This window comes from Cynocephalus volans, chromosome 5 (assembly GCF_027409185.1).
Source record: "Cynocephalus volans isolate mCynVol1 chromosome 5, mCynVol1.pri, whole genome shotgun sequence".
Taxonomy (NCBI): domain Eukaryota; kingdom Metazoa; phylum Chordata; class Mammalia; order Dermoptera; family Cynocephalidae; genus Cynocephalus; species Cynocephalus volans.
Genome location: NC_084464.1, coordinates 12,359,147 through 12,381,432, shown reverse-complemented (window position 1 = coordinate 12,381,432; position 22,286 = coordinate 12,359,147). Strand labels below are relative to the sequence as shown.

At 35.6% G+C, this 22,286-nt stretch overlaps 1 protein-coding gene across 1 annotated transcript in view; it reads right to left on the bottom strand.

Moving 5' to 3' along the window:
• The window catches only part of LOC134378885 (uncharacterized), a 311,104-nt gene that overhangs the window by 47,932 nt on the left and 240,886 nt on the right, over window positions 1-22,286 (bottom strand). The window contains 1 exon segment of the mRNA XM_063098198.1: window positions 21,625-21,784. Within this exon segment, the coding sequence (XP_062954268.1) occupies window positions 21,625-21,784 (160 nt within the window).

The following is a 22,286-nucleotide window of genomic DNA, read 5'->3' as shown; positions in this document are numbered from 1 at the left end:
TTGGCCTCACAGCAGGGCACACTAAGTTGGCCCCTGTTTCAGGGAAAAGATCTGTAGAAAATGATGAAGGATAAAAGAAAACTTTTTTTTCCTTTTTGTATCTGGCACTAACTAAATTTGAAGAAAAGAAAAAAGAAAAAAAGAATAAAGAAAAAAAGAAAAGTACAATGTGAAGAATATTCTCAGAAGTTATACCTATGATGTAAAAGTAGCTCTAGGGTATTTAGAACTTATACACCCAGTCTGTGCTATATGGGGCAGGGTGACACAAGCAGCTTTTGAACTTGATGGCAGTCCACAGACAATGTTTGCATAATCCGCCCCCCATTTCTGAACAATTTTTTGTTGTCTTATATATTGTATCTACAGCTGTGCTACATTCGGTGGCCATAAAACCATCCATTTGTGTAATCTCGGGGCAAAAAACACCACAAAGAGAAGCAACGGGTATGGAAAAATGATCCATCTTCATTTATGCATTTAAAATTTTTCTCACTGTGATAGCCTGGTGAGGTGGATATCTTCTTGTGAAAACCACAGAGAGCCAGCTGCCTGTTCCTAGTCCAACAAACATCAGTACAGACAATAACATTAAGGATTCATAATCCCGCATAGAAGAACACAACATTACCCTAACTAAATTTTCTCCTTTTACATCCCTAAGACTTATTAATACACAGGCTAAAAACCTCCAGGAGTTCTAGCTTCCACAGTGTGTGTGATGGATAGTGTATTCCAGCTGCTCAACTGGGAGGCTTTTGTCCCAGATTCATCAAGTTCTGGTGGAAATAAACAGAATGTGCATATCTGATTCTCACAGTTTGTCTGAGCATGCTTTCTCCGTTTCTCCTCTCTTAAATGCCAAAAATATTGCCTAAATCACAAACATTTTCAATTTTCTCAATTCTATGGAATTTTATCTCAACTGAGTCTGTGTCTTGCCACAGACCGTGGTAAATAACTCAAATATTTTAAGTTCTTTCCTGGGGAAGATACAAGGATGTTAGTTCCGCCACTAACAGTCTTTTTTTTTTTCTTTTTCTTTATAATGCCCCTAAACATTGTCCACAGGACTGTGGGCCTCTCCCTGTCAACTCTGTTGACATTTTCTTTTTGGACTCTAAACACCATCTACGTGATGATGACTCTCAGATCTGTATCTCTTTTCCAGACCTGCCCTGAGCTACTGACCTTGTGTTCAACTGCCTATTGGACATCTGCACACGGACACCTATTAGGCATCTCCACTTTAACAAGGCTGGGGTAGACATACTGATTTCCACCCACCTGCTCCTGTGAAGGGAAGTTCCTCAGGCCTTCACCATCACTGCAGTAAATGGCACTACGCCATCCACCAGTTGTGTGGGTGCATTTTCCACGCCTTATTCTAAATCTATCCCATTCATCAAAGCTGGTTCACAGAGACCTTTCAGAATAGCTCATTCATTGACTATTTTTTAAAATGTTCTCTGTTATTCCTCTGCTCCTCTCCAAAGAGTCACGAGAGATATTTCAGAGAGTTGTGGAAATATACTGTGCTTTGGGGTGACACGGTAGGGTGAGGACAAAGGGCCCTTGGGTCACAGAGGCACCCTTTCACTGTCCTCTGGTCTTTGAGGCAATCTTCCTTGCTCACTGGTCACTGCTTGCATTGCTGAGGTCCAGCTGATCACAACACGGTTCTTAGCTTGGTCAGGACCCAGTGGTGGTCCACGGATGGATGACACAGCGGACCCTCTGCTCTAACTGATGCTGCTGGGACCCTTCTAAGTTTCTGCCATCACCTTCATCCAATCCCTGGCCTTGCTGTTCTGTTGAACTATTTTCAAATTTACCTACTCTTTCCTCTGTCATCCTGATTCTATTATTGAGTCCGTGCAATGCATTTTTATTTCACATATTATATTTTTCATTTGGTTCCAGTTAGCTTTTTTTTATGGTTTCCACTTCTCTGCTGAAAACATCTCTCTTTCCATTTGTTTCAGAGTTCACCTTTACTTTACAAAGGATGATCAACACAGCTGATTTAAAGTCTTTCCAGCGTCCAAGTCATCTCAAGATTAGCATCTGTTGATTATGTTTTCCCTTGAGAATTGGTCAGATTTTTCTGGTTCCTTCTATATTGAGTCATTATGAATTGTACTCTTGACTTTTTAAATATCTCTGGAGAATGTGAATTTTTGCTTTTGTTTTTGTTTTAGCAAGCAGTCAACCCACATAATTCTGTTTTATCTTTTGGTGGTGTGTCCAATAGCAGTTCGATTCTCTAAGACTTTGCTGTGCTGTTTTGACTTGCTACATGTATGTGCACTTAGGATTTGTCTAAGATTTGGGTTTGCACTGTATTTCACTTCTCTAAGACTTTGCTATAATTGTTGGGATTTGTTGCACACATGCACAACTTGGTGGTGGGCTTAGAATTGTGTCAATTCACACACAAGAACTACCTTCCCCCCAACATACATATATACACATGCTCTTCATACAGCAATGGCCACTTTATTCTGGTTTCTGTATCCAAAGCTACAGATTTTCTCTCAGGGTTTTAGATACCTCTTCTGGATATTTCATATACAGTAAATATAGTGATACAATATGTGGCATATTAATTGTTTATTGCTGTGTAACAAATTGCCATAAACTTTGTAGCTTAAAACAATACCCATTTTGATCTTATAGTTTCCATAGGACAGAAATCCAGGCTAATTAAGTCCTCTGCTCAGTGACTCACTGGGCTACAATCAAGGTGTCAGCCAGACTGTGTTCTCATCTGGTGCTTGACTAGGGAGGAATCATTTTCACACTTATTCAGGTTTTTGGCAGAATTTAGTTCCTTGTGCTTAAAAGACTAAAGTCCACTTTCTTGCTGGCTGTCAGCTAGAGACTGCTTTTAGCTCCTCAGGTCCTCGTCACATGGCCTTCTCCATAGGCTGTTCACAGCATGTTTCTTTAAGGCCAATAAAAGAATCTATCATTTTGCATCTCTCTTTCCAGGGAGAGACCTGAGCTCTCTTTAAAAGTGCTCACCTGGTTAGGTCAGGCCCACCCAAGATAATACCCCTTTTGATCAATCTAATAACACTTGTTACGTAACAGGAGTGACTGTTCTGCCATATTCATGGGTTTTTCCCAAACTCAAAAGTAGGGGGTTACCCAGCGTGCGTGCACCAGTGGATGAAATCTTAAGGGTCATCTTAGAGCTCTGCCTACCGCAGTGATATTCTGCATATGACTTCTTTCACTTAGCATGATATTTGTGAGGCTCATCTGTGCTCTCTTAGGAATCAGTACTTCATTTCTTTTTATTGGTGAATAGTATTCCATCATATAAATATGGCGTATTTTGTTTACCCATTCATCAGTTGATGGAAATGTGAATTATTTCTTCTTTTTGCCTATTATAAACAACACAGCTATAAACATTCATGTACACATTTTTATTTTTCTTGGGTAGACATCCAGGAGTAGAACTTCTGAGTTCTATGATAAATTTAAAGAGAAGTAAATCTTAGCAAAGAGTATAGTTCCTGAACTTATCTATCCTGATTTCAAATCCCAACTCCATTCTTAAAAGCTGTGTGATCTTCAGCAAGTTATCTAACCTCTCGGTTCTTCAGATTCCTCCTCTATAATGGTACTTGCTTAGCAGTGTGACTCTGAGAACTACATAGCAAGCCATATGAGGCACTTATGCATGGCTTGACCTAGAGTAGATGCTCTTTGTTAGCTACCACGAACACTCAATCTGAAAACCTAGTAAGCATTCAATAAGAATTCACTGATTGACCAACAGGTTGGAGACTTTTTCTCCCAAATAATCTGCACAATATACAAAATTTCTGATGTATTACTTCCATGTAACAGTGGTACAGATTTTTTTTTTTTTTTTTTGTTAGTCATATGGCCCATGTTTGGGGACAACTCTAATTGGTTCCTTTGAGAGGTTTTGTCAAACACTTGACACCTACAAAAATTTCTTGATCAACATTACCTTAATTTTTAAAAAATTTTCCAAATAATAGATACAAACAATGAGAATATATAGGCTTCCCATTTCTATAGTGACTTTTCTAAACGGAAGTTGATACACATAATTTTATTCCCACATGTGACTTTTAATATTCTGACCTATAACATCAAATAAATCTGGAGGTTTTTGTTTTTTGGCTTTTGGGTTTTTTTAACTACAGGCTGGTGGTCTGTCTGGGATAAATTTTATGTGTGAGGGGAAAATAAAATTTTATTTGCTGCCTGCAGACCAAACTCTTTTAAAGAAGAAAGTTTATTGGTGTTGTAAGCCACATGATACCTCTTGGGATGAAGGATGACCTGGGCTAAAGACACCTCCCCCCTTCACTCTTTTTTCACATTCTTTTAATTAAGAAGCCTGCTGATTAAAGGTTCATTAGCAAGCACATTTCTTCTTCTTGGCAAAATAAGGCTATATCTAAAGAAATCTAACAAGCTCATGTTAAATAGGAGTGTCTTCTCCCTCTAATGTTTCATCCATTAGGAAGCATATTAAACCCTTATCATTTCTTCCAATAGTTCACTTCCTATGATCCAATGGTACAATACCTCCACATTTCCTTATTTCATGGGAAAGAATTGCTATTGCAGGGATGTCCTAACTACTTACATAGCATCACTACATCACTGAGCTTGTCATGTTCCCATAAAGAGAAAACTTTAATTGCCCCTGAATTCAGATTATTTACCCTGCCAGTCAACAGAGCTTTGTGAATCACATGGGGAAAAAAATACCTCTCTCAGACCAGAAAATGAACTAATAAAGAGTCTAGTTTGCCACCATCAAGGACCCTAGGAGATCATTTTCAGTCTTATGGGTTGTAAAGAGTTTCCTTTGTTTAGACGCAAACTGGGAGTTAAAAAGCAAGGAAGTAGGAAGTTTCTAAAAATTATACAGGCTCTTAGAAGTAAAGCTGTGGTAGCTGTGTCTCCAAAGTGATTATTAAAAGGGCAGGGGGTTGCCACTGAGTAAATTAGCTATTACTGTGGTTTCTAAGCTCAGAATGTTTTACATTTTCATCTTGTTTCCCTGTTGTTGTAAGTATTTAACGAATTCTTTTGTAAATTCAGGCCTACTTGAGCTATGTTGAAATATCCAAGAAAAGAATTTCTCCACACTCCTGTTAGAGTTTGAAAGTAGAAAGCAAGTCTGCATTTTAGCCGGCAGTAGCAGCATTAATTCAGTTGAGAGCCCCAGAAAGAAAGACAACATTGAGAAGGAACCTTCTAGCATCCCATGGCTCGGCTACTCTACATCTGGAGGATCCTTTTCAATGGTAAAGACTTCAAAGTTTTTGGTGTGTTTTTTTAAGAAAGAAACAATTTATCTCTTACCACCCCTCCTTAATGTGGTTTCTGGTGCTACAAATCCTACAGAACTGATTCATTATTACATTAACAATTTCCTCAAATTGTTCTCTATTTTTTTAATGTTTATAGTTTCTATCTGTTCCAATATGACTGTATGTTCTTTAAAGTTAGGGCTGTGACTTAACATTTGCTGTATTCTCACGGAGATTATCATATACTATGGTATGTGATATACTTATTCAACATTTTTAAAAAGTAGATTGATTGTAACAGATTTTTTTAAAGTTATTTTTAACTTAAGAGCTTAGATTTAATAGCTTAAACTGTATTATACGGAATAAACTACTGACCTCTGTCCTCAAAGCTTTTGTGAAATATACCTTTATGTCCTATTATATATTATTATGAAATGCAAATAGCTGTGAAGAAAAGAGCTAGAACAGGGTACTGGAGTCAAAAGACCTAAGTTCTAGTACTAGTAACTTTGTCCAAGTCCTGGAGCCTCTCTTAAGCCTTTGTTTAATTGTTAAATAGGAAAATAAAATCTTGTTCTTAGAGTTATGGCAATTCATTGAAACCGTATATGTAAAACTGCCTTATTAGCAGTAGCAGCAGCATTGTGTTAATAATTACATCACGATCCAGAAAAGCGTTTTTATAGGTTTAGCTGGAGAAGATGTTCTTTCTTAAGAGGATATAGAAGCACTTCAAGTTAAATATTAAATTTTATAAAAGAAAGCAATATAATATGCCTTAGATGTATTTTATAATGTTAACTGCAATCTTCATTTACATTTATTTACATCAAATGGCTTAAGGAAGGTATCCGGATGAGGGTCCCCAAGTTTTGTTTAAAATGGAAGGGACAAGACAGGAATAGAGAAAACGGAACAGTTGATCACAAAATCTGAAATCAAATCATTTTCCTTCTTCCTTCAAGACAGCATTGCTATTCAGTAAAAGAAAATGTATCAGTCACTTATTTGATGATAAATAAGCAAGAAAGCTAAGGATAAAGATAAAATAAAACCACTAAACTAAGACTGGTCACATTCTTTCTCCTTCAACCTTTCAATTCTATTTAACAGCCTGTGTCAGGGTTCTGACCTGTTGCTCAAAATCCAATAACGTGCAATCCTTAAAAAGCATCACCTATGCTTCCAAGAAAGCTTCCTTCCTTCAACTAAAACTAAATCTGAAAAGCAGTGCCAATCTGTTTCAAATCTGGTTGTGCCTCACACACAAAGTCAAGTGTGTTTTTCATGACCACGGCTTTCAAACACTGAAGCAACTGAAATCCTCTGTGTTCTTTTACTTAATCTACACACTGCTTCAAACATTGCCGTTTATAAAGCAATAATGAAAATAACAAGTCTATAAACCTGTGCTTACCGGCAGGGGTTTTAAGCTCCCAGGTCTTCAAACCTGTAACTTATGCGGTGATTTATATCTAGGGGAATTAAGTAAACAGCAGAAAAAGAGGAGGAGAAAAGGAGGGAACAATCTCTATATTTCTATCAATCATGTACATCTACGTGTGTGTATAAGCATATGTGTACATATATGTACGTATTTGTTATGTGTCATGGGAAAAAGAGTGGGCAAAATTAGAAGATTCAGGAAAAAGAAGCTCAAAGAACTTTGGCTAGGAAACCACTTGCTGAAGCAAAACAAATATGAGGTATTTGCAAATATGCTGAAACCCTAGAGTCACATGGAGTGGACGGAACCACTTACTGAATTGCAACTCCAGATTTTTTATGTACATAGGAAGAAATTAGGGGTGTCATTCTGCTCGGGAGAGGGCTAAGATACCTGTTGTAAATCTGCAAGCAGTTTTTCTTTAGGTTACTGTTTATTTGGGGTGTCTAGAGGTGAGAGGCTAATTGGGATTACTGGGGAGGTACAAAATCCCTCAACTATCCTTTGACACTACCACTTCATTAAAGGATCTTCTTCTATACTTAAAGGTAAGTGAGCTAAAAACAGATATACTGGGTGACTTCGCGGATTTTTAATAGTAATTTAGGGAGGAGGCATTGGAGCCAACTCAACTAGCTTTTTACATGTTTTCTTCATCCATGCGAGGGTACGAGTGTGCTGAAAGTAGAGGCAAAGAGAGAGTATTTTAAAGCTCTACTACCCAGATTCGTTTTGTGAGATGTCTTAATTTCTAAATAAACATGGGCTTTGTCTGAGTGACAACAGGCAAAACCAAATAACTATTCTGATGAATTTTCTTCCTTTGCAACAAATTGGCCACTTTTTAAGTATTCAGTCTCAATCTTACAATTTTGGTTCTTTGTGAACAAAGTAGCGTGTTTTTAGTCTACTTTCTATGGACTTCCCGTTTTAGGAAGATAACTTTTTAAAATTTATTTTTCTAAATATGTTGAGACATACATAGCATTAATATGACTTTGAAAACTTTCTCCATTCAGATTACAGTATTTGGTAAAATATGTGACTCTGCTTCTTTAAATGGTCTTCTCTGATCTGGAAGAGTCTCCCTACCCACTAGACTTCATCAAGGTCTTCTGATTATTTCTTTGGTAGATCTTAACACAGGAGCAGGCCCTACTCGTGCGCAGTGTTTTGGGAGCAATATTGCAGTTCCAAGTTGATGTAGAATTTAAAAACTAAAACACTTGCTGTTAGGGTAAATGAACTGATATTTCTGGGTGAACATCTAAAACAGGACATTTTACTGATCATCATTTCTAGATTTACAAATCTCAAAATTTCCTTTTGAGAGGAAAATGTCATGCAACCTATTTAAATATTATTTGTTAAAAACCATAAAGGTAGAGTCAAAAACGTTCTTATTCAGGAGCTTTTCATCACTTTCCTGAAATATTCTGATATGTGTAAAGATCACGACTGGCAAAACGTCCTAGATTTTAGTCCTGGTGGTGAAACTTGCTAAGATGGGCAAGTTGCCTCCCTGAGACTAATTTTCCTCCCCTGTGAAATTTTCTGACCTGCTTCCCTTGAGGTTTCTTTAAGGAAAAAGTAAAATAATATGACAACATGTTGAAGACCGTAAAGTGTGATATTAACATAAGGTGCTATATTCCTCTCCGTGTCTTACGTTAAAATCTAGAAATTGATTAATTTCCGTAGTATATTCAAATAAGCATTTGTTACAGATGACAGAAGTAAAGTCTTTCAGATTCCAAATTTGAAAAGAGCCAGAGCAAAGACATACCCTTCTCCAGAGAGGTTTCATTTACTTTTGATCATCTTTCAGCACTTTGACATGGTAGGCAAGGGTCTCATCTATACATTTGTATAACATCTCTATAATATAAGGTGATTCTTCACCAAGAATCAAGGCAGGTATAAAGATTTTCTTCTAGTGTAATTACCTAGCAGCATAACTTCCTGTGCTTAATCACTCTTTGGAAAACAATTATTAATTTAGTTGGTACTGGGGAAACTTTTATCAGAAACAAAAGAGAATTATATAAAGAAATATTTGATGAGTCTTTTTTTTTTTTAATGGAAACCAATTTGTCTATTTTCAGTGCACAGACCATCATTTGTTAAGCCAATAAATTCATAACAATTAGTCTCAGGGGACCAAAAACAAAAAATAAAGCTAAACACAGAAGCCTCTTCCTCCATTACATTGAACATTCAGAAATGTCAGGACTGGCTAAGTCTAGAGATTAGAACACACAATTACTAAAAAGTGCTTAAGTTCAGTTTTAACTACTGCTTTCATGTTACCTCCTTATATTCCTTTAGAAAATTTTACTAAGGGTAGTTTTCCTGCATACTGAAAATGGGAAATACCATCAGCTGACAGGATCATTTCAATGACTGTGTAGCCCTTAGCAACAGCATGATAGCAGAGTGGCTTATGACAAAGTCCTTGAGCCTGAGTGTCATGCACAATATCTTTGATTTCTGCACAACAGTAAGCAAGTGGTTGCTCAAAGAGTGAAGAAAGGAGCAGCAGAGGAAGGGAGGGAGAGAGGAAGGAATGAAAGAGGAAAGGGTGGCTGGATTACCACTACCTAAGTTATGAGGTGACTTAGTTTAGCCACAATATAGTTGCAATATAGTGTTCTAAACTTTTCTCTAACATAAATTCATGCAGAGAGAAGGTGGCTGCCTTCTCAAAGAATCCGATACACCAAGCAGACCCTATCCTGGATGGATATGGATCCCCATACCAAAACAAAACAAAGTGAAACACACACAAGAAATACATGTGTTGAAATGGTATTCCTTGGGAAAACTGAATGTCATATTTTATTTGTAGAGCTTAGACATGATATTAATTATTCTTGGTATATAGTGGGCAAATGCACTAAACTGTAAAATAGATCAAGTTACACAAAATCACACATGCAGCATGTCCTGTCTACAAGAACTAAAAATACTTGGCCGTGCAAACAGGATGAGAACCTAAGTGCTCGCTCCTATGCCTGTGCCCGTCCCTTGGTGATAGACCCTCCTTCGATGAGCAGTTTACCTCACGGACACAAGTAATTTTGAAGGAGTTGAGAAAAATGAAAGGCAAATAAAGATGACACATTTGCTGAGGACTGTTGTAAAATCATCTTAGGGCAATCAAATGTCATTAGTTTGTGACAATGAAGCTCTCGATGAGCTGTAGCAAAACCTGCAATAAAGTGTACTATTCCTTCATGACTGTCCACGGACTCTGGTGTTAACAGCCTGCCTGTCTAAGTATTGCAGAAAATAACAAATTCCTTCCAGATATGGTAATTAAGAGGATGATAGCAAACTGTTAATTAGGTCAATCCGCACTATTGCTGATAAATAATTAATATGTTTGCTACAAGATTGAGATTGTTCTATATCCTTTTAGAAAGAGATAAAGTACTGACATAAAATTTTGATATGTTACGTAAAAACTCTAGTAGGTGTTTCCTATAAACCTGAAGCTGCGGCAAACAAAATGACAGACCAGAAAAGTGCAATGATCATAACAGAATCTATTCTCTTTCAATCCTGATGATCTTCAATGTCATTTAATCTCTCGTGATTGGGCAGTCTATAACAATAAAACATCAGAAGTGCTATTGTGAGGCTTGAGGGAAAAAAAATCTTACACTATTAGCAACTTTTTCCTCTTTTGGCATTTATTATTGAAACTTGGGGTTAAAATCCTCTAGGCTATCTTGCTTTAAAATCCCTTTAAAAATTATCCTGCTTGGATTCTTCAGGCTTAAAAAAAGAATGCAGATGATGTGTACATATAGAGTTATTCATAAATTCCGAGTAACCCAAATAGCCTATGTAGAGTCTGATTTTTTTTTTTTTAACTTCTCAGTATACATTGTAGTTGATTTTCATGACCCAAGAGGGAGGGGGGGATGTAGTTTGATTTCTTGAAAGATGTTAGGGGTCAGCAGAGTGCATTTTTGTATCTATGGAATCTACTTGAAGCATCGTGGGAACTTGCAGGCGATTCCTTTCTGCTTATGAAGCCTTGGTGCCCCAGCTAAACCAGAGAAGAGCCAGAAATGACTTTCTCATGAGGAAGCAGACCTTTACTCCGAGGTATTCAGTTCAACATTACTTGAACGTTTAATGTATGAGAGTTCCTACCCTCTCACTGGGAGAAAATCAGATATCCCGAAGAAACGGGAGAAACAAGAAAACTTAAGAAGGTTTCAATGAGTAAGGCAAGAAATGAAGTCCACTGAAAACCATAAAATGCAATCAGAATATGATTAATAGAAAGCTCTTAATTGCTCTAAATACAGAAAGATGGAGAAGTTGGTTTCTGTTGGGTTGATGAGGCAGACACAAGAAAACTTTATAGTGGAATTGACAATCAGCCTGACACCTGAATGCAGGGGATTTTGATGGGACAAGGTTGTAGGAAAAGGGACTTAAAACAAACGTGACTGAAGAGTCATAGAGAGAGAATTGTTCAGCATATTTTTGAGGAAAAGCAAATAGGAGGTACTTCAAAAAGTTCTGGAAAGATGCGTATTATCTTCCACTTTTTCCACGAACTTTCTGAAGTACCTTCGTATTTGCATTTGTGAGAGGGTTATATTGTGTTAAGCTCTATAGAATCAACCCAGGACTTTCCTGTATCCCTGTAATTTACCCAGAACACTGCTTTTTAAACTGGAGCCTGAAAATGTATTCTCAGCAATTTCAACTTCTATGAGTTTTATTTTTAAGCCAAAGTTCCTATTTTCATGATAATATTTGGGGTGATGAAAATGTCCTAAAATTAGATTACAGTGATGGTTGTAGAACTCCTTAAACATGACCCAAAAAAACCAACCAAATTGGCCACTTTAAATGGGGGAACATTATGGTAGGTATATTATATCTTAATAAAGCTGTTTAAGGTTTTTTTTGTTTTTTACCCATTTTAAAGAGGCAAATATATCTCTAAATAATGAAATAAGATCTTTACTATTTAATTCAATGTCTGTCATACTATGGTCTGCTAACCACTGTGAGGTTCTTAGCTATATTTTAAGGGATGTCCAAGGTTTCCTTTAAAAGGGAAATGTTCCTAGGATGTTATGGGCATAAGATGGAGATTAAGAAACCAAAACCACAGATATCAAATGCAGAATATAGACATTAAAAGAAATTGTCTTTTAACTTGTCCCTATGGCAATAGGAACAATTTGGTTCGCAATTTAAAAACTCCTTTGGTAATACATGATATTTTTTAAATGGTATGATTTGAATAATGTACATGTGGCACATCTCGGCATCTCTATCTCTGATTAGATTGTGACTGTTTTCCCATGTAGACTGCCCAGAGTTGAAAGTCAAGTACCTCTTGATCAAGGTTAGTTAATTACCTGTACTTAGATTCTCTTGACCTTTACTTCAGATTTTGCAATATCTAAAATCTTCTTAAAAATTTTAAAAGAAAATTGAGGGTTTAGTTAAGGAACTGCATTTTTCATGCGAAAAAACAATTTATTGATACTATTCATTTCATTGTAATGACAAAAGTAAATTTGCTGGCCACAGCTTTTAAGTTCTATATGTGAATGAGACAATCTGAAGAGTTTGAGAAAGAGGGTATCAGGAAAATGTGAAAAACCAAGGGCTTGAAGACAATCCGGAAAGACCAGCCCTGTGAGTGGGACAGAACTTATGTATTCTGTACCAAAAACCAAAACAAAACAAAACCAGAAACTTACTTTTATATCAAGAAATGAAAAATAAGCAAGTGTCTAAAGAAAGGAACGGGTGAGTTGCAGACTGACCTGCTAACAAGCTGTGGAGGGAGAACAAGAGCTTTTCCAACACTTGCCTGAGAAAGAGCCCAGGGACCAGCCCAAGAACCAGGAACTAAAGGTAGATGGTGGTGCATGTCACTTGGATCACCGCATGGTGACTCTGCTTCTGCCAAATGTACAGCAGGAACAGTCACAGCAGCTTAGCTGTGTTTTAGGAACTAATCGAGGCATAAGCCACAACCACTGTTGGGCGGTTAACAAAGGAAACCAAACTGCATTTGTAATTGGAAAGGGGGAAATGTGGGCACAGAGAATAACCAACCAAATCTCCTCTGGAGAAACAGAGTGTGACTAGGTTCTGTCACCAAGCTAATTAAGGCACATGTTTCATCAGGTCTTGAAAGAAAACCATCAGCGTGAACAAGGAGACGTGCCAGTACATTCTCACAACGTCGATGCTCACTGTGATTTTCTTTCCTCCCTGTCTGAAGATAGAAGCCAATGGGTAGCGGAAAAATTGTCCTGGCTCAAACATGTATTTGTGAGCATAACATTATCAATTGCTAGTTCTGCCTCACATTCTTTCTGCACAATGGATGTTCCTGAGAGGTACAAGATGGTGGCTTGTAAAGAATTTTAAATTGTGCCTGATGCTTTTTCCTCTCAAAGAGCAATTTTGTAGGTCTTTTATTATTATTATTATGAAAATAAGAAGTGCTCATCATGAACAAAGTAGACATTTAGAAAAGCACAAAGAAGATAACATAAATTTTCCGTACTGCTCCATCAAAGGAAGATAACCACATAACCACTATTACAATTTTATATATGACTTTGTAATGACATGAAGTGTAGTATATTTAGAGAGATACATCATGATATTTTTATTTAACATTCAAATAAGAGCAAGTTTGAATCCACAAAATTTAAAAATCTTCAAAAACAATTTTTAAAGATGTAAAATACTCTAATGTAGAAATACTTGTACATTACAATTTAACAAGTTTTCAATCACATATTACGGTCTTTTTTTTCTTTTTTGCATTAAATATTGCTGAGATGAGCATCTTCTGAATCAATTTTTGCCTTCATTTTTTATTTTCTTTTCTTCAGATAGATTCATTAAAGTTAAATTACTGAGTCAATAAAAAAGGTGGGGAATAAATCAGTGGACGCTGGCCCCCATGTCATGGGCAGGAGGGGGAACAATCAGCTTTGTATCTCATGAATATTCAAAATAAATAAATAAATTTTAAAAAATAGATAAATAAATAAATGGTAGATAAACGAGTGAAGTTAATTTATCTCTGTGAGACTCAGTTTTCTCCTCTGTAAAATGGGAATAATACCAACCATGCACATTTGCTTTGAGAATTAAATGAAGCAACATATTAAGCACTTGTATAGTGCATGACCCACAGTAATAGCCCTTTATTCTTCCCCTTCCTTTGTTCCTAAACAAAAGACTTAAATTCTAAGCTCTTTTTTCTTCTCTTTGACCTATCTACTAAAAATATGAATGTGAAGTGTCAAACAAATGATCTGAGCAGGTGGTGATAATATGATGACATTTCTGCAATACTGAATTCTCCAAGCTTTGTGACTGTTAAAAGCCTGAAGAACAGCTTATAGCAGTGATCAGATAACCTAAAATGAACTAAGGGCAATAGAATCTACAGTATCTAGACGAAGTTGTATTTCAGTCTTATTAAAGCCTATATAGATGCAAGTAATGTTGAAGAACTTGTATTTCTCAAATCACAGTAAGACATGAAAAAATGACTTTCATTCTTGCTAGTAAAGAACATTGTAAAAAATGTTTTAACAGTAAAAAAGAAAAGAGCATTGTTTAATGCTTTATATTAAATTTCATTTCCCACCATACAATTATTAAAAGATAAAAAGCTCCTGCCTTATTAATAAGAATAAATAATAAGATGGCAATTAAATAGCTATCATTAATGACTTGTTTATTAATACGTTAGTAGTTGGCTGTTTTATCATAAAGAGAAATTAATGTAAGATAGTAGGAAAATTCAGTAAATAATGAAACAGAAAGCTGTGTATTGTGTCTCAGTTAATTACAAATGTATCTGATTCTCAGGGAACACTAAAGAAGAAATCTGCATACTGAGTACAGAAGTAGTTCAAAGCTAATGGGTGCAGTGTTAGAAACAAACTCTCTCATGTCTCTTTGAATTAAAGTTTGTTTACTCTTAGAAAAATTGATTTCCTGTGTCTGAGGAAAATAAGCTTATAAAAAAGATGAAAAGGCTACTATTAGCACAGTAAAGAGATGCTAACAAATTAAGTGTTAATAAATCAAAAACATATGGATTACACTTTACTTCAAATAGAAATGATGTCAGAATTAAGGTGGAAAGTACTTAGCAAAATGTAACAGGTCTTTGTCAATCTTAAAAAACAAACATTTGAGGTATCTTCAGCAAGATTCTACTTATTCCTTTCTTTAGCTGTTATCTATCATTTTCATTTTATAGAAAAGATCAATCTCTATGGCTAAATGACCTTTCAAAAGTCTAATAATATATTAGGTAAGTTATAAACAAACATCCCAGAAGTTCTGAGATAAAAAAAAGATCAAGGGAGACGTGTATCAATTAACTGAAACCACTCTACCTACCAAGACAGAACATTTTCCTCTGTTTCTTGCTTGTTATGATTTAAAGAACAAAGCAAAAGAAAAATGTTCATTGCTATATACCTTTTTAAAATCATCCTTCTTATATGTATATTTTTAATTGTACTGAAGATTTGTATCTTCAGATTAGTTGGGTCAATAAAAATCCTTCACTGCATGAGAACTGGAACTTACACAATGTTAGTAGTCCTAATTCCAGTCCACATTTATATAAAAACCTTTAAAAGATAACTGTATTCATGCTTATGTAGAACTGAGAATTTTGTCAATGCAGGAAGGAAAAAACACCAGATGTTGACTTCAGAATATACATTTGATTATTAAACAGAAACCTCTTTGTTTAAGATCATTTAGGCATATTATTAGGTTGTGTTTACTCTGACACATAGGATACGTTCTTCACTGAAAAAAACATTATTTTTCAATGCGAAATATATACATATATTTTATCACCTAGTCTGTTGACTGCGAGAAACAATAGTTCATTGACCTTCCTTCCTTTCAGCTCATGTCTCCTTCGTGACAATTCTGTCTGGCAGTGCAACATGCTTATTTCCTATTTGTGGGTACTTAACTCAGTGCCTAACACTTTGTGTCAAAAGGCTTTCAGTCAATTTAGAGATGGTAGCCTGCAAAGGTAAAGCCTATGGGTGTAAAGTTCCACCAAAACCGCCATCAGGAGATCAGAAGTGTTACATCTAGGTTGCTGAGTGCCCTTCTTTTGTTCCTTGCTATCTCAGGGGCTCCTTAGTTCTAACTGAGCTAGGTCCCTCTTCCCACCTCCTATAATCAAGACAACCTGTTTGTGCTTGAACCAACAAGTGTCAAGGGTTTCTGTTTTGTAGTCAACACTCTCTCATACACCATTTTGCATTCAGTCTGACTCCTGGTTTCCATTTCCACATGCTCCCACATTCCATTTCTAATTTTAGATTTGGCTAGGTCCAATTCAGCTTTCTATTTACACTCACCTACTTTCAGGTCCCCCATGAAGCATGCAAAACACTTAAAGCCTTGGGCCCATCCCTTCACTGCAGGTCAATGATGCACACTTGATGACATGTGATACGTAATTCATAAGTGATTGTGGGATTGCACTGAATTGGATAGGAAACACTACAGATGATTTAGACATTCCAATGAATGAACAACTCTTAATGATGGAAGACTGAACTATTATTAAACAGAGTACATTAAACAATTTACTTCCCAAGAGATAAGAGTATTAGTTAGAACTTTAAAATAGGCAATTTATAGAGTTCAATGCAAACACTACCCAGAATCTTACCTGAATGAGTTACTTTTGTTTATTATTTTATTCAGTCTGCACCCTTCTGCCCTTTGTTCTAGCCGGAACAAATTGCTTTCAGTTTTCAGACTCGCCTTGGTATTTCCTGTCATTTTACGTCCATCCGCTGTCTCCTTTTACATGGAAAAGTCTAAGTGTTTCCCCCAAATCTCCATCAACATGCTTCCATTTTATCTGCTTGGCTACCTGCTTGCTTTTCATGACCTCAATCAAAGCTTTACCTTTTCCCCACCCTGACTGTGTTCCCCAAGTAGAAATAAGCCCTAGTTCTAGAAAAACACTGTAGTCCTACTGACACATTGTCCACAAGCTTAGTTTTACCACTCTATATAATTCATTACTAAATGAGGGTTCAGTTTTCCTTAATTACCTTCTTTTACTAAAAAATTATAAATTAACCTTTGTAATAGAATTTCACCAAGAATGCACTAAAGATCTCAAACAACCATTGTTAGTGTGCTACTGCACAAAAGTACTAGAGCAGTAGCAGCTCTTACAAAAGACGAGGAAACAGGGTTTGTTTCTATGTATGTCTGTGTTTTCCTGTGTACATTCACAATAAGAGGCAGGCACTTCCTTCTCAGAGTACCTTACATACTTCCATTAACAAAAACTATTCTAACATACAACTACAAAAATAATAATCTCTTTAATTGTATATGGTTGTTCTTGGATAGTACAGATACTTGAGAAATAGACGTTGCAGTTTTTATGTGTTCCAATTCTGCTCTTGAATGGATCTCTAAATTTATACTCCCTTGTCCCATGATGCACAACTTTCTCAAACCCTCCATCTCTGCCTAATATCCTGCTACTTTTATGAGCTTCAATAGCCTGTTTTAAAGTGGTAGTTTCTTTAAGAAAATAATTACAGTGTAAATTAGTCTTCAACAAATAGTAAGGTACATTTTGGAATTAAATGCTTAGGTATTGAAGCTTTGCTTCCTGATATGTTTAAAACCATTGTATAAGTTTAACCATAACCATTCAATCTGTGTACATAGAAATACTATTCTTTCTGTTGCTAATGAAGGTCCTACGGCACAAATTTATTAAAGATATACGTTTGCATGGGATAATAATTGGGTCGATAATATTAAATTCATAGGCTCATTATTTAATTGCAAGGGCAGATTATGAATACAGCTTCTAAAATGTATTTTAATGAAAAACACTACATCCTGACCTAATCATATCAACCTTATGCTATCTAATTAAGGATGCAAAAAATCATTAGAGTTGCAAAATATTAGTTCCAGCTCCATCAGGCTGTGAGCTGCCCCTTCATGAATATATATTTTTTTACTCCATGATAAATAGTTAATGAGATAAAAATGACAAAATTTGCATGTAGGCAAATTAGTTTAATAGAATGATGTCTTTTCTGACTACTGAAAGTGACCTTTTCCTTATCATAAAAATGGCTGAAATATTTTGAAATTATCTTCTGGCTGTCTTTCCACAAATGACAAATCATATGTATGAACAATATAAAAATTATAAAATGCAATAATCCCAAATTTTCATCATACTGTAAATGTGTTCTGTGCTTTTGCATTTGTCAATTTAACAAAAGGAAATTAAGCATATTATAAAGTGTCCATTTATGGGGCAATTTTTATTATAGATCATAAAAATGAGAAGCACATGCTTAATAGCTAGCACTATGGCAAACATCTAGATCAAATTTTTAAAGCACGAGAATTCTAGACTACTTACTTGAAATACTTTTATATTAAAATGTCTATTCTACTCATAATTTTGCATTTTAGATTATAGATGATGGTTCTCAATTAAACTGGTATTATATCTTGAGATTAGTACATCAATTATTCAATAGGGTTACCTTGCTTCCCTATTGAAATAAACTGAACAAGCAAACATAGGACAGCGTAAGAAGAATAATATATACAAATTAATCATAAGGAAGAGGAAGTCTTCATGGTATAAATACCCAGGGCATGAAGAGGCATAACAAATAAAATATATATGTCTATTCATTCAAGTTTGGGAATGCTTTTATATGCTTAACAAGCATAACCCCAATAACAAAAAATAACAGGTGCTTTACAAATTTTCAAATGATTTGCATAAACATCTCTATGACTCCTACCACCGGTGGAGGTTGTGTCTATACATGTTGTAAAAGAAACAGCAATCAATTATCTATCTATCTATCTATCTATCTATATATATATATATATATGAATTTCTTTTAATGGTCCAACTGAATCTAACACAAAATATTTTACTTAAGACCCAAATGCCTTTGATATTTTAATTACATTTAATCAAATTGTCTTTTCTTTGATTAATTTACATGTGCACACACAGAATTATGAGCATTGGAGGTTTGAGATCTTCTCCTTAATTCTGCTCCTGCACATCATGAGTCGGCTAAGTCATTTTACAAAGAAGAGTATAAATGTTAAATTTAAAGAATTAAATAATTTCACAACCTCCTTTAAGTTTCCTTCTAGTACCTAAGGATTAGTGTGCATGGGCTCTTTCTCTCCTTTGTCTCCTCCCTTGCTAAAATATAAATGATAAATACTCAGATAATTATTTTTCTCTGTTTTCTCTTTTTAGGTACTGTCATTCAGCTCAAACCACTCTCATACTCAACTTTGGATTGCTTCCAAATTCCTAAACTTCCATATTGTGAAACCTAGTAATAAAATAAAACACACTCTACCCACCACGGGCAGTCTGAAATTATCCTAGAGAGGATGTGCTCTTTGTTTAATTTTAAGATAATTTCCACAGTTTTTAACTTTTATTCATGCTGTGAGTCAAGGATGAAAAAAATGAAACCAGAATGAATATATGGTAAAGTGAAATTTGTTTTTGCTTCAGGTCAGGAACAGTGATCTTAGAAATGTCTGCTGTAATGTTACATTAACTGTGAAATAAACAGAAATTTAGGCATGTTGAATATATTAACAGAATTCATGTGAAATTTTTTAAGAAGTTAATGTTTTAAGTTAGGGAATGCAATGAGGTACATTATAGGTTCATTCTATGGGCAAACTAAATATGTTCAATCAGTCAACTATTCATGCATGCATTCTTTTATGTATTGAACAAATAGTCAGTAAAGAGGTACTATATTCTATAGACCATGTTAGAGTTTGAGGACATAAAGACAGAGAATTCACTCTTTTATTCCACAATGAGATCTTAGTCTCAAAAGAAAGAGGGACACATAAACAGGTAATTCCCAAATTGTGTGCTGGATGCTAGAAGTGTCAGGTAAAACAGGCAGTTTTGGCAAGAAGGAAATGGTCCTCTCTGGGTTGGCTCCACAGAGGAACCATTTGAGCTGAGCCCTGGCAGAATGACTGGTTTGCTACGTAGTGTATGAGGAGTCGGGAGGGTTCCCCTCCAAGCAGAGAGAACTGTACGGGAATGTGAAACAAGATGACATATTTAACAAATGATTCATATTTTTTATATGGCTTAATCATATTTTGGTAAGAAGCATCTTTGGTAAGAAGAATGTGGTTACAGGAGATGTGGCTGAGAAGATAAGAAACAATCAGATTAAACAGCAATTACATAATATTAAGAATTTGGGCTTTTATTCTTCAGGTAATGGGAATTATAACAAGAAAACGTAAGGTCATATCTGCCTTTTAGAAATGTCACTTGAACAAAGTGAATTCATGGACGGTGTGAAGACAGGGCAACTGCAGTGTGAGACTGAAGTTAGAGAACGGAGTTAGCAAAGTCTTGCCTGGGCTACAGCAGCTGGGTATTAAAGGTCTGGGTCTATGTACGGTAGTAGCAAATGCCATAGAGAAGATATTAAGAAAGTAGAATCAATAGATCCAATAAAAGAAAAGTCTAGAAGTCAGGGAGAAGTCTAGGAAAACTCTAAGTTTTGGACCTCTGTGATTCAGAGTAGATGAAAACACTATGTATAGAGACTATTAAAAGTATTTTGCAACAACATGGATGGACCTTGAGAGAATTATATTAAGTGAAACAAGTCAGGCACAGAAAGAGAAATACCACATGTTCTCACTTATTGGTGGGAGCTAAAAATAAATAAATAAATTCACACACACACACACACACACACACAAACTGGGGGGGGGGGAAGAAGATATAACAACCACAATTATTTGAAGTTGATACGACAAGCAAACAGAAAGGACATTGTTGGGGGGGAGGGGGGGAGGGAGAAGGGAGGGAGGTTTTGGTGATGGGGAGCAATAATCAGCCACAATGTATATCGACAAAATAAAATTTAAAAATAAATAAATAAAAATAAATAAAAATAAAAAGTATGAATGCTGTGCTTTCGTGATATGGGTGAAATGTAACGTGTTAATTAATTAATTAATTAATTAGGCAATAGGTGTGAAGTAGATTTTGTTTGGACCATACTGGGTTTTAGGTATCTTTGAGACATCCACCTGGAGACCTCAAGTAAGGTATTGGATTATATAGCATGGGACTCAGAAGGGAGGTGTTTCCTCCAGATAGACACTTGAGAATCTTCAGCAGGATGGAAGACAGTTTGAAAGGAGGTTAACAGGAAGACAATGTGTATAGTAAGAAGAGTTAAAAAAAAAAAAAAACAGGTACAAAACCCTGGAAGACATTAACATAGAAGAAGCTGAATGAGAAATTAGAGCCAAAGAAGTCTGTAAAGGAGATTACCAAAAGAGGAAAGAGAATCCAGGGTACGAACTGACAAAGGCATTGAAGGAGAAAGACTGAAAGAGCAGTCTCTTCTTCCTGTTCACTCAAGGCTACATTAAAGCCAACAATCTTTTCACATGTGGAGACTACATCAGCTTCTTCTGTATTCTTCACACTCCTTGTGCAGTTTTGCCCAATACACATAGAGCAGATATTAGTAGATATTTCTCTTAGAAAATAACAGTGCTAAACTATAAGAACCACCTAGTCTAGTATCCCATTACAATGAATTAAATAAACAATATAATATCAAGTTGGAAGATTTGTACAAGGGTGGCAGTCATATACAACAGTAAATAATTTCAAGAGCAACATGAGAAAATGTAACAAATTGGTGACATGCTAGTAGAGTGAGTTTCTTTTGCACAGTCAGAAAACAAATCTACTTCAATCCAGCTCGCCTTTCTTCTTTCACCATGGACTCCTCTCCATAGCGCAGATCTTTTCACTATATAACTTAGCTCCTGATTAGAAATCTCCAAGTCATATGGTATAAAAAACTTGGTTTCTTCACTTCGGATATGCTGAAATGCATCTTGTGTCCAAGAATCACTGTGCAACCTAAGAACAAAATCATCTGTTATTTGTTTTTATGTTTCTCAAATCTCATTTACTTTTTCTCCCATGTTAAATAATTTATTTTTATTTTATTAACTCATTTATTTAGCTCATTGTTCCCATTCTTTTCTTCAGAAGTTATTTGATGATTAAGATTCCAGAAATTATTTGATAATTTCCTCAGCTAAATATCATAACCCAACCACAGCAATCTGGGGGATTTTTTTTGTAGTTATTTCCTGTGAGCTTACTACTTCTGATTTTTCATGTATAAGTAATAGACTGTAGAAAACTGATAAGTGTTTAGCCATGAATTTGGATTATGAATATCCAAATTAATTCCAATGTGAGGAATTTATCTAAAGGAAATTTAAAATCGGGTTCACTCTTCCTGCCTGTGTAGTAGAAACTCCATTGGATCCAGGTCATTCAGTCAGCACAGAGATACCGCTTAGTTGGTTGTTTTCCAACTTGAATGATAAATGGACCAATTAGCTGAAGCACT